This window comes from Gopherus flavomarginatus, chromosome 14 (assembly GCF_025201925.1).
Source record: "Gopherus flavomarginatus isolate rGopFla2 chromosome 14, rGopFla2.mat.asm, whole genome shotgun sequence".
In the NCBI taxonomy this organism is placed as follows: Eukaryota; Metazoa; Chordata; order Testudines; family Testudinidae; genus Gopherus; species Gopherus flavomarginatus.
In genome coordinates this window covers 1005534-1023320 of record NC_066630.1, presented here as the reverse complement: position 1 = coordinate 1023320, position 17787 = coordinate 1005534, and the positions used below count along the sequence as shown (strand labels likewise).

Below are 17787 nucleotides of genomic sequence, written 5' to 3'. Positions count from 1 at the left end.
AGGGTAACAGAGCATAAGCAGGAGAACAGCACCTTGCAGATCACAAAGGCAAATCTACAGAAAGAAATTTCAGTGAGTTTCTCTCTCTCTGTCTCCCCCCTTTGCAGTGTAATGACAACTCTTATTTTTCATGCACTGGTTTAATAATCTCATTGAAAGATCCTTTCTCTGTTTTTATTATTCTTGTCTGCCTGAGCACAGACAATGGCCGATACTTGGAATTCTCAAGCCCACTGGGTTAAGCAAACTAACAGTTGTATTATGGTTAGCATTTTTATGTAATTACTTTTTATTGCTGTTTTATCCCCATTTCTGTTCCTCCCCAGCTAGTTGCAGCTTCCTTTTCTCTCTGGCCCAATCAGGGAATAGTAAGGGTTGGGGGAGAGGTTAGTAATTGATTTCATTAACCGGAAATTATTAGCTGAGCATGTTTTCAAGGGTGGGGAGTGGGTCACAGAAGCAGATCTTTTAAGAAGGGGCAAATTGAATTATGGCCAATGAAATATTGAAGCCTCCAGGCCATAAGTTGTAGAAAGGACAATCTCTTTCACGTGTACTCTAGCATTATTCATAATGGGTTCTGCTTTCTGGCTGAAAAGCAATGTGTGGCCTTACTGACATCCAGCAGACTTGGACAGCTCGATCAGTTGGTCTGGGAAATTGGTTGATTAGAAATTTATTGAAACTGAAAATTTCTGAAGCTCTTTAGTGATATCTGTAAGTCTGGCAGTGGGACATTACTACCAATCCTTTGCCTGGATGGAGTTTATGACAGGTCTGTGGCTTATAAATATTTTCCCTGTCATTCTCTTTGCCAAAGGCCATAGCCTCAGAAAGAGAGTGTGGGAAAAGCAGTAATTTTAGATTGCAGAACTGGCAAAAAAAGAAACCATTGTGAAATTAAATACAAAAATTGCATTCAAATGATGGTAAAGGTCTGACTGCAACCCACGAGTGCCAAGAAATAAGAACTAAGACTGTCACTTACATTCAGCTGTTGGTTATGTGCTGTTCAGACAGTCCTTAATCAGGCACTGAGGAACAGTGGACAAACTGAATTTGCCTTCAGTATACTGATATGCCAAGTCTCAGGAAGAAAAATTTTAAGGACAAAGTTGCAACTTTACTATGAATATTGTGGGTTTTGTGGGTGGAAATCAGGTTGTTAATGTAGTTTTAATAAAGGTTTTTATATATTTCCCTTTTTTTCAAGGCTGGTACATATTTTCAATGCAAGGAACATCCCAGGTTCACAGTGGGTCCATGGATACTGGCACAAAGTACAGTAATATTTAGCATGAAATACTCCATGGTAAGTGTATAAAAGCTGGTTAATATTGTTACTGTTTCTCACTAAGTAACAATATTAGCCAGCCTTTATATACTTACCGTGGGGTATTTCCTACTAAATATTACTGTGCTTTGTGCCAGTATCCATGGCATTGCTATGGTGTTGAGATCATGCCGCTTTTCTGCAGGGGTGTAGTAGCAGTAGAATGCTTGGGAGCAGCAGCTGATGGGGTACATGGCAGTCACACACCACAGGTGGCAAAAATAATTCCTTGTAACGCTACAGGCAGGATGATGTTGAAATTAGATAACTGATACCCATATTCTGTTCATTCAGTGTATTTTCTGTGCCTCGTTGTTAGCAGAATAGGAGTTAGAAGTACTTACAGTCTTGTGAAAAGCAAAGAGTGCTCTTGTGAAAAAGGTTTAAATACACTGTTGATAAGCCAGAAAAGGCTTAATCGTTTAGTAAACAATTTTTATTCATTAGAAAAAGAACATTTGCACAGATATCTTAACTAAGACTTAGGCCAGTGCCATTTAAATTAGGTAAGAAAAGGCACTTAAAAACGCTTGACAGATTGTTATGCACTTCAGAGACACAGTATGATACTGCCGTTGTTGGAAAAAATTATATGAAAACAGAATTCTGTGTGAGATAAGTAGGTGACTGTCAGATTTTAACTTCAGGGCCATTGTAAAACTTGTTTTCTTCAAAATATTAAGAGGAATTAGATGAATTAAAGGAGTACTCTTTTTACAAAATTATATATTTCCCAACTGAGACTGTCCATAGTCTGGAGATATATATATTCTTTAAATCTTTAGCAATCCATAGAAATTGCTGGCTGTAACCATATCTGTCTGTGGTACAAAGGGCCGAACTCTCTCTGTAATTGTATGTCAGAAAACGATGTGCAAGTTTTCAGTTTGGCTGCAAAATTTCAGCTCATTCTTTCTTCCCACCAAACCATGATTTACTGTATACTGGAAATGAAGTCAGTGCCTTTATACATCAGTGCTTATGTATACTGTTATAATATGACTAAGTAACTACTTGAGATAAGAACGTGTCTAGTTTTTCACTGATTTTAAGACTCAAAAACCCATTTGGATTATAACCTCTCCATGGTGGGGACTGTCTTTCTGTGTGTTTTGTACAGCATGTAGCGTAATGGAATCTGATCCTGATCAAGGCCAGTGACAGGGTATATAGATCTTGTCCCTGGGCTGGCAGGGAACAGCTGTCTGTCATCACAGGGACAGAGGCAGTTGTCAAGAAGGGAAGGTCCTCCTCTGCCTCCCACTCTATATAAGAGCCCTCAGTGCTGGAAGGGAAGGAAGGGGAATCCTGTGTGTGTGGAAAGAGCCACACCTACTAGTGTCCTCAGCTCAGGCTAGACTGAGGCTGGGTGACATTTCCTTTGCTGGTCTCACAGACGCCACCCAGCCTTTGGGATCCTCAGCTGTGTGGGAGAACTGACTCTCTGGTGATTCTGGGGGTTTGGTGCAGGTGCGCTGGCATGCTTTATTTTGAGTGAAGATTGGGAAACATTTATGTCATGGAAGACAAGTGAGATTCCAGAGGCTGGAAAAGGGCAAATATAGTGCCCATCTGTAAAAAGAGGAATAAGGGCAACCCGGGAATTACAGACCAGTCATCTTAACTTCTGTACCCAGAAAAATAATGAAGCAAATAATTAAGCAATCAGTTTGCAAACACCTAGAAGATAATAAGGTGATAAGTAAAAGTCAGCAAGGATTTGTCAAGAACAAATCAACCTAATAGCTTTCTTTGACAGGGTAAAAAGTCTTGTGTATAGAGGGGAAGTGGTAGATGTGGTAGATCTTGACTTTAGTAAGGCGTTTGATACAGTTATGCATGACCTTCTCATAAACAAACTAGGGAGATACAGCCTAGATGGAGCTACTGTAAGGTGGGTGCATAACTGGTTGGAAAACTGTTCGCAGAGAGTATTCATCAGTGGTTCACAGACATGCTGGAAGGACGTATTGAGTGTGGTCCCGCAGTGACCAGTTCTGAGTCTGGTTCTGTTCAATATCTTCATCAATGATCTAGATAATGGCATAGAGAGTACACTTATAAAGTTTGTGGATGATGCCAAGCAGAGGGGGTTTGCACGTGCTTTGGAGGATAGAATTAGAATTCAAAATGATCTGGGCAAACTGGAGAAATGGTCTGAAATAAATAAGATGAAATTCAATAAGGACAAATGCAAAGTACTTCGTTTAGGAAGGAACAGTCAGTTGCATGCATACAAAATAGGAAATGACTGCCCAACAAAGAGTAATGCAGAAAGGAATCTGGGGGTCATAGTGGGTTGCAAGCTAAATCTGGGTCACCAGTGTAACAATGTGGCAAAAAAGCAGTTTTCAAGTACATAAAAGGTTGTTACAAAGAGGAGGGAGAAAAATTGTTTTAGTTAATTTCCAAGAATAGGACAAGATGCAATGGGCTTAAATTGCAGCAGGGGCAGTTTGGGCTGGACATTAGGAAAAAATTCCTAACTGTCAGGCTGGTTAAACCCTGGAATAGATTGCCCAGGGAGGTTGTGGAATCTCCATCAGTAAAGATTTTTAAGAGCAGATTAGACAAACCCCTGTCAGGGATGGTCTAGATAATACTTATGAGTGCAGAGGACTGAACTAGAAGACTTCTTGAGGTCTCCTCTGGCCCTGTGAGTCTATATTTTGGCTACTGGAGGGCCCTGTTAGATCCCTGTTAGTGCCTTGTGATTTATGGCAGGAAGACCCACCCTTCTCCCTGGGCTGACTCCTTCTACTGGTGTGTCAACTAGTGTTTGCCATCCCTGTGCAGAGCCACTTGCACCATTGCCTTTGAGCGCTACCACAAAAAAAGTTAGTAGTAATAATCCACAGAAGGAAGACTGGCTTCTTTTGTGTTGCCTAGGAGAAACTAGCTGATTATGTCAAGACTGTGGAGATAGAGTGAATTCAGGGACTCAGATAATGAATTACTGGCTGCCAAATGCAGAGAAACATTCCTGATTTGTGGCAGGCATGGAAGAAATGCACTGAAGCTGAATTCTTAAGCAAATGCCCAGCAGGAAACCCTTCTTGCCCATTATTTTTACATACTCTTTCTTGTTTTTATCATAGAAAGTTTTAAAAAACTGAAAGCTGAAGAGCAGACCCTTTTCTTTTTGTTTGCAGGAACAGTCTGAGGTTCTGGGTGACAAAGAAGAGTCTGAGCTCACTGCTAGGCTGTTGGCTTTTCTGTTTTCTCTCCCACCTAGGACTTTTTGTGAGTTATGAGAACATGGGAGGCCTTAACTCAGGGCTAATTTGCCTTATTTTATTTTCTTTAGAAGGGATAGGACTTGGTAAAGTTCTTCTTTGAGAGCTTGTCCATTTATATATTCCACTGTTGGAGTGCATACTACTCACGCGCTCAAGGTTGGATACTTTTGGCCAGCAGTCCACTGGGGCTGTGCATGTGCCCTGAATGTTCTTGTGCTCCTGACCTGAGAGCATGAAGGGCACTGTGGGCCCAGCTGCTACTCATTTCCTTCTCACTGTCTGAGGGGGTGAGAGACAGCTCCTGGTTTTTGCATCATTACTCATCATTTTCTCAATCTCTAAATTTTAATAGTGCTAGTTAGGTTAGTGTGTGTTTAATTGTCCATTGGCACATTTTGAATAAGGTGTTTTTTAAATTTCTCTACTTGAGTCCTCTGATTTTAAACATTGCTTCTCTTGCAAGATGGCAGGTACTGTAAATGATGGGCATACCAGATGCCTTTTTTGTTTAAGGGAATTCCACATCTCCAACAAATGCTTCATGTTCATGTTCCACGGCAGTCCCGAAGTGCCTGGAGTTATGTATCCACTAGCCTCTAGGCTCCATCTTTGAAAGCTCTGGCTTCAGACTCTGGAAGGATGGTTGCTATTTTAAGTGCTTAGAAGGAAAAGAGCATTGCTCCTCTTCTACAGTTAGGAGCATATCGTCGATGGAAACTTCTGTCAAAAAGGCATGTCACCTCATTGTTCCCATAAATCAGGTACTGTGGGAGCTTGAAGGGAGTGTGGTGCTGAGACCTGAAGTTAGCTGTTTCTGGTACCAAGGCTAGAGCATCAGGAATTACTGTGGTAGTGAGTGCTTTGGCACTGGGTGCAGTGCCTTCCTTTGCACCAATCTCTTCTATGGTGCTCTCTTTGGTGTTGTGTATATGAGTATTAGGTACACTGACAACTTTGATGCACTCTATTCCTGCACCAGGATTCATGCCATCATCCAGCTTGGTACTGGGAAAGTATACGGTAAAGAGCAAACAAGTGTAGAACCAATACACTACTTTTCAGGCTCTCCATGATTTTACTGTTAGGACCGGCAATGCTGCTGATCTGGCTCTTCCTTTTCTTCCTCTCTGGGCTCCTGAAGGAGCTCAAGCTAGTCTCTGGAAGGAAAAGGCTGATGTGTGTCTCGATGGGACTGTACCGATTCAAGATATTGCATGCATGGGTCCCATGGTCCCCAGTAAGGCAGTGAGAGGGGTCCAGCATAAGTTTAGGAGGTCCTCATGGCATAGGGTACACCACTTTGTGACATCATGGAGCGGGTGTGGGGAGTTAGGAGATCATGGATAGTCTATAAAGACTAATGTTTCTCAGTGGCGAAGTTATTGATCTCTCCCTGATAAGAACACAGGAATGGCCACAGTGGGTCAGACCAATTGTCCATTTAGCTGCTGATACATGACAATTAAGGAGACCAGATGCGTGAGGTACACAGAGCTCTTCTCCAGGCCAGGGGAAATTTACTCAGAGTGTCTCAGCTAAATACAAGGTCAAACAGATAGATAGTTTAGCATAGGTAGTACTCTGAGTACCGTTCCCAGACCTGGAGAAGAGCTCTGGATAGCTCGAAAGCCTGTCTCTGTCACCAACAGAAATTGGTCCAATAAAAGATATTACCTCACCCATCTTGTCTCTCTAATCACCATGCATCAGCAGTCCTGGCTTTATTTTCAGGATTAGGTATTCAATCCACAGTGGAGGATTTGTCCTTTGATGGGGACAATTTATATAATTAAAGATGAGTGAGTCATTACACTAATTAAAAGACTCAAGGACAACCCTCCTCTTCCTGAGAGAGAGACTCCAGCACCAAATAGTATTCACCCACAAAAGCTCATGCTCCAAAACGTCTGTTAGTCTGTAAGGTGCCACAGGATTCTTTGCTGCATCTGACGAAGTGGGTATTCACCCACGAAAGCTCATGCTCCAAAACGTCTGTTAGTCTATAAGGTGCCACAGGATTCTTTGCTGCTTTTACAGATCCAGACTAACACGGCTACCCCTCTGATACTTAGCACCAAATAGGAAGTATCATAGACAACCGTACAAGCATAGAGCAGCATTACAGCCCTTCTGCCCACAAAGAGGATATGAACCACCATGAAAGCGACAGAGGATGCAGTGGAACAAATGCAATGCTGTTCCATCCAACCACAACCTCCCATCAGGAAATACTTTTGACAGGCTCTCAGAGACCTGTGAACCAACTCGGATGTTATGTACTCCCACCTCAGAAATCCGATTTGGTGGCTGCCTACCGAATTTTTCCCCTGCATGGTGGATAATGGACAAATGGGTTCTTTGCATCATTGATTTCAGATATGCCACAGAGTTCCTTTCCGCTCTCCATCCAAAACCCTCTTCCGCAGTCCTTTTCAGGGAGCACTCTCAAGAGATAATAGTTAAGAGACTAGACTCCCTACTTCAGTGGGGAGCCATAAGACCCCATCCGGAATGGGATTTTGTTCCAAATATTTTGTCATCCCCAAGAAAAAGAGACCAGTTTTAGACCTCCCAGCAGCTAAGTGTCTTTATTCAGGTTGAGGTTCAGGATGAGAACCCTGGCATCGATCATTCTGCCCCTAAGCAATGATGACTGGTTCACAGCTCTCGAGATGAAGGATGCTTGTTTTCATATAAACATCCACCCCTCTCACAAGATATTCCTGAGGTTCACTGTAGATCTAATCCATTATCAATACAGGATGCTCACCTTCGGCCTAGCGATGGTGCCCAGAGTATTCACAAAGGTGCTTTCAGTAGTGGCTGTACATTTCCAACTACACAGCTTAACAGACTTTCCTTATCAAGACAATTAGCTATTGACGGGGAAATCTCATCAGGAGCTACTGATATCAACCTGATCTCTGCTCAGTCATCTAGCATCACTGGGGATGTGCGTGAACACAGAAAAGTGCATTTTAGTTCCAATTTATCAGAGCAACTCTAGACGCTGTTAGGGCCAGAGGTTACGTACCTCTAGACAGATTCCAACTGATGACCAGTTTAATCAATCGGCTCAGAAAGAGCCCATGTGTCAGGAGCTGCCTCCTGACAGTCACACTGGTCGCTGAAGCTGGATGTAGGGTCAGGACTAGGCAGAGGGTGGAGCTGGAACTGAGAGCTGGGGGCAGACCTGAGATCAGAGTCTGTAGACAAGCCAAAACAGCCCCGTAGTTGCAGTCCAGCGGTCAAAGCCAGGAGGTCAGAGTCTGTGAACAAACCAAATCAGTACCTTAGCAAATGTTTCTTGATCGACCATGAAAGGGAGCTACACGATTCCTGGTGAGGAGTGTGTTCAGACAATGGTGATCTGTATCTTGGGACTTGTTTGTGCCATGAGAAAATAGGAAATGGAAAATATAGTGCTCCAGGTGGCGCTGTCAGGACTCCAGGGGAGATGCCCTTCTGATCCCATTGGTGGGACACTTAAGGTATGCCTTCTCCCTCAACCCGCTCTTAGCTTGAGTTCTCAGGAAGATGCAGCAAGATGGTGTGGTGATCATCCTCATTGCTGCCCGATGCCCCAGACAGTTTTGATTCCCTAACCTTCTCCAACTGTCATCCTGCCCGCTCATCAGCTAGACCTCTTGACACAGAATGGGACAAAATCAGATAGACTAATCCAGAATCCATCTACATTATGACTTGGTATTCGGATGGGTGTTCAACCTAGAGCAGACATATTCTGTAGCCATTCAAACCATCCTTAGCAACAACAGGTAGAATCCACCAGAAAGTGCTACTTTGCTAAGTGGAAGAGATTTTCTACTAGGGCTCAACAATTGCCAGCTGTCCCCAAAAGAATCAGACATTTACACTATTTCAGACTATCTGTTCACCTTAAAGACCTCATGTCTTTCCCTTAGCTCCCTAGGAACACACTTAGCAGCAATTAGTGCCTGCCACCCTCCCACCGACAAGCACTCCATCTTCAGCCATACAGTAAATGCTAAATGTTTGTTTTCCAAAGGGCCCAGTCAGAATTTCTCTGCAGTAATGAAACCTTCTCTGACCTGGGATCTTCTCCTGGTCCTCTCGGTGTTAACTGAGCCACTATTTGAACCTTTTAGTGACGTGCTTGCTTCCATTGATCTGTGAAGATCATCTTTCTAGGGGCCATCCCTTTGACAAAAATGGTAGGAGAACTAGGGGCCCTTATGGGTGATGCATCATACTCAATATTCCATAAGGATAAGGTTTCCTTGGGACTACACCCCAAAAACAATCTGAGACTGTCACCTAACCCAGACAATACATTTTACCTCTCTTTTTTCTGAAGCCATGTGCCACCAGTGAGGCTAGGAGACTTCATTCCGTGGACATACGCCTGACATTGATATTCAACCTACAAAGAACAAAATTGTTCATTTCATTGGCAAAATGGATAAAGGGACAGGCAAACTCTTCTCAGAGACTTTCTAAGTGGATTTCAGGCTGTATCCTATTCTAGTACCAGTTAGCTGATACCCTTCCTCCACGAGGTGTGAGGCCCACTCTGCCAGAACCAAGGCAGTGTCCATAGCCATGCTTCATGAAACGCCCTACTTATTGACATCTGTAAAGTGGCAACACAGAGCTCAATCCCTTCCTTCACAAAACCTTATGCCCTAGTGCAAGCCTCTGGAGTTGATGCATCCTTTGTCTCAGCAGTCCTTTAGTCATCAATACCACACAAGTTTTTGCACCCTTCTCCCCAGTAGAAAGAGGAATACAGATAGGAGCCAGCACTTGAAGAAGAAAAAAGGCTACTTACCTGTATAGTAACTGGAATTCTTTGCGATGTATGGTCACTATCTCTATTCCACTATCCATTCTCCTTCTGATCTTTACTCAAGATTCATAGTAGAGAAGGAACTGGAGAACACAGTAGGTTCATACTGTCCCTTATACCCTTGGTTTGGAGCTTGAGGAGAGGAAGGGCACGAGCACTGACCAACAGACACTGCTAGCAAAAATCTTCCCGTCTCAGGTGCATTGAGTGCATGTGTACCCATAATGGAATACAGATAGGGACCACGCATCTCAAAGAACTCCAGTTACTGTACAAGTAAGTAACCTCCCTATCTGGGGATCTGAGGACTCCAGGTTATTGCCAGAGGTGCTTGTGTTAGCTTTTTTTCAAGCTGGTGGGGGTGGGGAGAGGAACTTTACATTCGCATGCCCAAATCATTAGGGGGATCGACCGTTACACACCTCCCACACACACACACCCAAAGTGAGGCAGGACTGGCATACTGTTCTCTGCTTCCAGCATCTTATTTTCTGCTTGTTAGCACTTCAGGCGTCTGGATGCATTGGGAATGACACCATTTATTTTTCTGTAATATCCCAGCTGGTAGAACACCCTCCAGAGTAAGGAGCCAGCCTGCCAGGGTTCTGGCTTTGTATAGATTGTACTCTTTCCTGACTATGTTAAAACAAGTAATAATCAGCTTTTGGAAAACTCCCCCATTATAGTATTTCCAACCTCCAAGTTCTCAAAAATCATGAGATATTAAAAATACATTATAGATCTTTTAGGTTTTTGTCTGGGGTTTGAACCTTAGGAGTAATGTTTTAAGGCTTTCCTTTGCAACCAGAAAGCCTAGAAAATTATGTTTTCAAATGGAAGCTGAGAATCTCACAATACTGCATGTCTCCAGGACCTGAGGTTTTAACAAAAACACCAGATATTCAAGAGTTGTGATCAAATCATGAGATGTGGTAACGCTGCCCCTGTGAAACAGAATGTATCTAAGCTCTTTTGGGACAGACCCAGTAGTGGTGACAAGGGTGAGAGAGTCATACGTATAAGTGCAGGGAGTGTGGTAGGCTGTAATTTATGTCCTACATTACCTGGACACAGGGAGTGGGGAAGTATGTGATACTCCCAAAGGTATGGCATGGGCGGGGCAGGGTTTGGTGGTGGTTTGGAGAGTTGAATGTGCTTACTGTGAGCATGACATCCTTGATCTATTAGTGGGAGGCTGTAATGGAAACATGACATTTTTAATAGAGGGAGGCAGCAGGTAAAGTCTGTGTGACTGGTGTGTGTGTGTATGGTGGTAGCAGTAAACTCTGCTTGAGATTGTGGCCATACTAGGGAGAGGAGGAAGGAGGGGCCAGGCAGGGTTGTGATAGTAGTCTGTCTATTTTAATGCCAGCTCTCTGAACCAAGGGGCCCGAAAGGACATGTGATTCAGGCTATGTTTAGGGCGGGATGGGGGAAGCATTTTTGTAAGGAAAGGAAACTGTTAAAGTAACCAAAGCCTGTCCTCAGGGGAACCATAGTATGTATGTGTAATGGTGAATGAGCTGGCGTGTGTACCTGGCTAACTAGCAATCCACTTCCAGGACTGGAGTAGCCTTTCTTGGTCTCTTCATGAAAGAGTATTCTAATCCTTTGATCCACTGACTAGAACATAGGGATGAGACTTCATTTTATTGATCCCTTCTCAGAGTGAAAAGGAAAATTGTTAACCCAAGATGCAGTTTTCCAACCATCCAAACTCTTCAAGAATCCTCTTGTTTTCATTTGTTCTGATTCCTGGGCCTGAGTACTCTTGGTGGGGGTTCACAGTATTCTCAAGTGTTTGCAAATCCATATTTGTGGAGTAACCTGTGGAGATTACAGCATGAGCTTTGTTCTTGTATCAGCAGCTCAGTAGTGATAATTCCCTTTTCTTCTTGCATTAGACTGAGGATTCCCTAGGGGAAGAACCTGATTACCTGCTTTGCTGTGTTCAACTTAGGGAGAATGGAAGCATCTGTTGTGTGAAGCTATGGTTCTTGGACTGTTCAGCAGCTGTAGGATCGAACTGGTAATTTAAGGCCAGTTACAGTTGAAAGGGAAGCTGTTTCTGGTGGATGTGAGGGCACTTTCACTGTGCGGTATTTAAACCCAGCCAACTGGAGACCATGGTGTCACACACTTCCGGTTTTGATGCAATAGTCAGGAAGAATGCAAGTGATAAACATCAGTGCCAGAGCATGGTTATGTGGATCAATAAACCACAGGATGTTTCAGATTCTGGAATAGTAAGAAACAGTGAGGCCACTCCATGGAATATATTGTAAGCGTACCTACCCAAAACAATATCCAAGAGGCACAGATAGCAAGGAGCCCACCACATCGTATGTACCAAAGAGAGGGAGGAGGTGGAGTCTGAATACCTGAAACTGTGTTTGGGCAGGGAGGGAGGCACAGAGTGGGGCTCTAGCACGTACCTGAAGCCATTTACCAAAAGAGGAGGAGACACTTGGTATGAGATGCTTATCCTTGCTCTAGCTCAGTCTTGTGCCTTCACAGGATATTTGAATTTAAAACGTGCACAGGGTGCCAACTCCGTGGGAGCTCTGGGGCTGGAGCACCCACAGGGAAAAAAAATAGAGGATACTCAGCAGCCCCGAAGGTCAGCACTTCCGCCTCCTGCCCCCCAGCAGCCCCACTGATTGGCTCCTCTCCCTCCCTCCCAGCGCCTCCCGCCCACCACGAACAGCTGTTCTGCCATGTGGAGGAGGGGAGGGACAAAAAGAGGTGGGGCAGGGATGGGGGTTGGAGGAAGGGGTGGAGTAGGGCGGGAAAAGGCAGGGTGGGGGTGGGGGCTTGTAGGAAGGGGTGGAGTGGGTAGGGGCTTGGGACGAAACAGGGGTCAAGCACCCTCCGAGGTCTGAGTAAGTCGGCACCTATGAAAACATGGGTTGCTTCTCTAAGTATTTCCTCCTCCCTATCCATAGGTTCACTTATACTGACATACTGATTTCTGGTGAAAGAGGGCTACTGCCTACTTTGCATGGGCATGGGCCACGCTCTGGTTATATAGGTATGCTCCAATAAAAATGAGCCTGTGTTCCCATGAGGACCTCAGGGGGCTGAAATGTGACTAACCTTAAATCTGTAGTGTTGAACATTGTCTGGATTTTGCTTGGATACTTGTTTCCCCATCCCAACAAGTGCTGATAACTTTGAGGAGAAAGTATCAGAGGGGTAGCCGTGTTAGTCTGGATCTGTAAAAGCAGCAAAGAATCCTGTGGCACCCTATAGACTAACAGACGTTTTGGAGCATGAGCTTTTGTGGGTGAATACCCACTTCTTCAGATGCATGTGGTGGAAATTTCCAGGGGCAGGTGTATATATATGCTAGCAAGCAAGCTAGAGATAACGAGGTCAGTTCAATCAGGGAGGATGAGGCCCTGTTCTAGCAGTTGAGGTGTGAAAACCAAGAGAGGAGAAACTGGTTCTGTAGTTGGCAAGCCATTCACAGTCTTTGTTCAATCCTGAGCTGATGGTGTCAAATTTGCAGATGAACTGAAGTTCAGCAGTTTCTCTTTGAAGTCTGGTCCTGAAGTTTTTTTGCTGCAGGATGGCCACCTTAAGGTCTGCAATAGTGTGGCCAGGGAGGTTGAAGTGCTCTCCTACAGGTTTTTGTATATTGCCATTCCTAATGTCTGATTTGTGTCCATTTATCCTTTTCCGTAGAGACTGTCCAGTTTGGCCGATGTACATAGCAGAGGGGCATTGCTGGCATATGATGGCGTATATTACATTGGTGGATGTGCAGGTAAATGAACCAGTGATGGTGTGGCTGATCTGGTTAGGTCCTGTGATGGTGTCGCTGGTGTAGATATGTGGGCAGAGTTGGCATCGAGGTTTGTTGCATGGATTGGTTCCTGAGCTAGAGTTATTATGGTGCGGTGTGCGGTTACTGGTGAGAATATGTTTCAGGTTGGCAGGTTGTCTGTGGGCTAGGACTGGCCTGCCACCCAAGGCCTGTGAAAGTGTGGGATCATTGTCCAGGATGGGTTGTAGATCTTTGATGATGCGTTGGAGGGGTTTTAGCTGGGGGCTGTATGTGATGGCCAGTGGAGTCCTGTTGGTTTCTTTCTTGGGTTTGTCTTGCAGTAGGAGGCTTCTGGGTACACATCTGGCTCTGTTGATCTGTTTCCTTATTTCCTCGTGCGGGTATTGTAGTTTTGAGAATGCTTGGTGGAGATTTTGTAGGTGTTGGTCTCTGTCTGAGGGGTTAGAGCAGATGCAGTTGTACCTCAGTGCTTGGCTGTAGACAATGGATTGTGTGATGTGTCCGGGATGGAAGCTGGAGGCATGAAGGTAGGCATAGCAGTCGGTAGGTTTTCGATATAGGGTGGTGTTAATGTGACCATCACTTATTTGCACCGTGGTGTCAAGAAAGTGGACCTCCCGTGTAGATTGTTCCAGGCTGAGGTTGATGGTGGGGTGGAAGCTGTTGAAATCGTGGTGGAATTTTTCCAGAGTCTCCTTCCCATGGGTCCAGATGATGAAGATGTCATCAATGTAGCGTAGGTAGAGAATGGACTAAAGGTAAAAAATCCACTGCTATCTACATACTACACAGACCACAGTGAGAGATTATGCCATACTCTATCAAAAAAACTGAGGAACCACCTGATCAGCATCATATACAGCAAACAGGAAAACATCAAAAAAGAGCTCTCCAACCTGGAGACTCTCATTAATAACCAAACTTCTATACAAACGGACTTCACTAGAATAAGACAGGAGATCTACATTACTCACTTCACCTCTCTACAAAGGAAAAAGGACTGTAAGCTGTCTAAACTCCTACCTGCCACATGGGGCCACAACCGTTGTACCCCTAACCCACCCAGCAATATCGTCAATCTATCCAACTACACACTCAGCCCAGAAGAAAAGTCTGTCCTATCTCGGGGACTCTCTGCCCTGCCAGCCCCACCAACATGATACAGTTCTGTGGCGATCTGGAAGCCTACTTTCGCCGTCTCCGACTCAAAGAATACTTCCAGGACAACACTGAACAGTGCACTGATACACAGGCGCCCTCCCACCAACAGCACAAGAAGAAGAACTCCACATGGACTCCTCCTGAGGGTCGAAATGACAGTCTGGACCTATACATCGAATGCTTCCGCCGGCGTGCACAGGCAGAAATCGTGGAACAACAACATCGCTTGCCTCACAACCTAAGTTGTGCAGAACGCAATGCCATCCACAGCCTCAGAAACCACCCTGACATTATCATCAAAGAGGCTGATAAAGGAGGTGCCGTTGTCATCATGAACAGGTCTGACTACCAAAAGGAGGCCGCCAGACAACTCTCCAATACCAAATTCTACAGGCCACTTCCCTCAGATCCCACTGAGGAATACACTAAGAAACTACAGCATATACTCAGGACACTCCCTACACTAACACCAGAAGAAATCAACACACCCCTAGAACCCCGACCAGGGTTATTCTATCTACTACCCAAGATCCACAAACCCGGAAATCCTGGACGCCCCTTCATCTCGGGCATTGGCACTCTCACTGAAGGACTGTCTGGATATAGGGACTCTCTACTCAGACCCTATGCCACCAGCACTCCCAGCTATCTCCGTGACACCACTGATTTCCTAAGGAAACTACAATGCATTGGTCACCTCCCAGAAAACACCATCCTAGCCACCATGGATGTAGAGGCTCTCTACACAAACATCCCACACACAGATGGAATACAAGCTGTCAGGAACACTATCCCTGATGATGCCACAGCACAACTGGCTGCTGAGCTCTGTGCCTTTATACTTACACACAACTATTTCAAATTCGATGACAATATATATCTCCAGATCAGTGGCACTGCTATGGGCACCCGCATGGCCCCACAATATGCCAATATCTTTATGGCCGACCTGGAACAACGCTTCCTCAGCTCTCGTCCACTCACGCCCATTCTCTACCTACGCTACATTGATGACATCTTCATCATCTGGACCCATGGGAAGGAGACTCTGGAAAAATTCCACCACGATTTCAACAGCTTCCACCCCACCATCAGCCTCAGCCTGGAACAATCTACACGGGAGGTCCACTTTCTTGACACCACGGTGCAAATAAGTGATGGTCACATTAACACCACCCTATATCGAAAACCTACCGACTGCTATGCCTACCTTCATGCCTCCAGCTTCCATCCCGGACACATCACACAATCCATTGTCTACAGCCAAGCACTGAGGTACAACTGCATCTGCTCTAACCCCTCAGACAGAGACCAACACCTACAAAATCTCCACCAAGCTTTCTCAAAACTACAATACCCGCACGAGGAAATAAGGAAACAGATCAACAGAGCCAGATGTGTACCCAGAAGCCTCCTACTGCAAGACAAACCCAAGAAAGAAACCAACAGGACTCCACTGGCCATCACATACAGCCCCTAGCTAAAACCCCTCCAACGCATCATCAAGGATCTACAACCCATCCTGGACAATGATCCCACACTTTCACAGGCCTTGGGTGGCAGGCCAGTCCTTGCCCACAGACAACCTGCCAACCTGAAACATATTCTCACCAGTAACCGCACACCGCACCATAATAACTCTAGCTCAGGAACCAATCCATGCAACAAACCTCGATGCCAACTCTGCCCACATATCTACACCAGCGACACCATCACAGGACCTAACCAGATCAGCCACACCATCACTGGTTCATTTACCTGCACATCCACCAATGTAATATACGCCATCATATGCCAGCAATGTCCCTCTGCTATGTACATCGGCCAAACTGGACAGTCTCTACGGAAAAGGATAAATGGACACAAATCAGACATTAGGAATGGCAATATACAAAAACCTGTAGGAGAGCACTTCAACCTCCCTGGCCACACTATTGCAGACCTTAAGGTGGCCATCCTGCAGCAAAAAAACTTCAGGACCAGACTTCAAAGAGAAACTGCTGAGCTTCAGTTCATCTGCAAATTTGACACCATCAGCTCAGGATTGAACAAAGACTGTGAATGGCTTGCCAACTACAGAACCAGTTTCTCCTCTCTTGGTTTTCACACCTCAACTGCTAGAACAGGGCCTCATCCTCCCTGATTGAACAGACCTCGTTATCTCTAGCTTGCTTGCTAGCATATATATACCTGCCCCTGGAAATTTCCACCACATGCATCTGAAGAAGTGGGTATTCACCCACGAAAGCTCATGCTCCAAAACGTCTGTTAGTCTATAAGGTGCCACAGGATTCTTTGCTGTTTTTGAGGAGAAAGAAGATCCTGTTGTGGTGCAAACTCTACCAGTTGCTCTGCAACAATTGGTTAGCCAGCACTGTGCCTAGAGCCATACACACTCCTGCCACTCTCATCAGTGATGCTGGTGCTCCGAGAAGTAAACACATTATGCACAGCCTTATTTCGAGGGCAGTGACTTTGGAATAAAATTGGGCCATGACTGCACCAGGCGCTTAGGGGGAAAACTAACTAGTTGAGGTGAGGTTAAATTGACAGAGTGATGAAAACACCAGAAGTTGCAGGAGTCTTGAATGTGTTAGGGTTTCCCAGAGAGGTGCTATATCTAGAGCAGCTGAACTGTTGATTACACCTATAGGAATTTTATTTCTAAAATTTCTTTGTGAAGACAAGGCTTGAGAGAAGAAATTTCTAGCTGCTTTTTGGCATAACCTGGGTTAGTTTAAGTGCTTAGAAGTTGTACATTGAAGTAATGTACTGATAGTGCTGATTGGATATGAGGGGAGGGGCTGATTAAGTTCCTGAGAGTTAATTCATGTCTCACAGATGCATCTCATAAGCAGCAAAAGCTGCCCCAGATGCATCAACCATGCTTAACACACCATCCTTGTGCCTCAGAAACTACTGGCTCCCTATTCTCACTAAAACTAAATTCACTGTCTGGGTCCCAATTTATGATGGTTGGAATGGTCTGGGACTAGCTACAAGCCCCAACCCCTTCCTTCTATGAGGGACAATACAGGTGAAAAAATCCAGGATTAGATTCTCATGTTGTGAGCAGAGCTGTGGCAGCAGCTTCATCAGTGAAAGCAACGGCTATCTGCAGAAGAGACATGCCACAAAGCTGTGTTACTAATGCCATCACTGAGCGCTAAAAGCTGGGTCTGTTGTCCTCATGGATTCAGCCTTGGTAGGAAAGTGCTCATCCCTAAACCAAGACACTTTTTTTTACCTATCAGGAGGGGGAAAATAGTCTGATTCTTCTTCGAGTGATTGCTCATATCCATTCCAGTTAGGTATGTGCGCGCCGCGTGCACGTTCGTCGGAGAAACTTACCCTAGCAACCCTCGCGGGTCGGCTGGGCGCCCCCTGTAGTGGCGCCGCTATGGTGCCCAATATATATCCCAGCTGACCCGGC

General features: G+C 45.0%; 2 protein-coding genes across 2 annotated transcripts in view; one reads left to right on the top strand and one right to left on the bottom strand.

Annotated features, from left to right (window-relative positions):
• Positions 1–17787, top strand: part of PMFBP1 (polyamine modulated factor 1 binding protein 1) — a 368361-nt gene that overhangs the window by 101163 nt on the left and 249411 nt on the right. The window lies entirely within an intron of this gene.
• Positions 12703–17787, bottom strand: part of LOC127033967 (uncharacterized) — an 85243-nt gene continuing 80158 nt past the window's right edge. The window contains exon 2 of the mRNA XM_050922302.1: positions 12703–13807. Coding sequence (XP_050778259.1) covers positions 12788–13807 — 1020 coding nt within the window. The 3' untranslated portion in view covers positions 12703–12787. The remainder of the gene's footprint in view (positions 13808–17787) is intronic.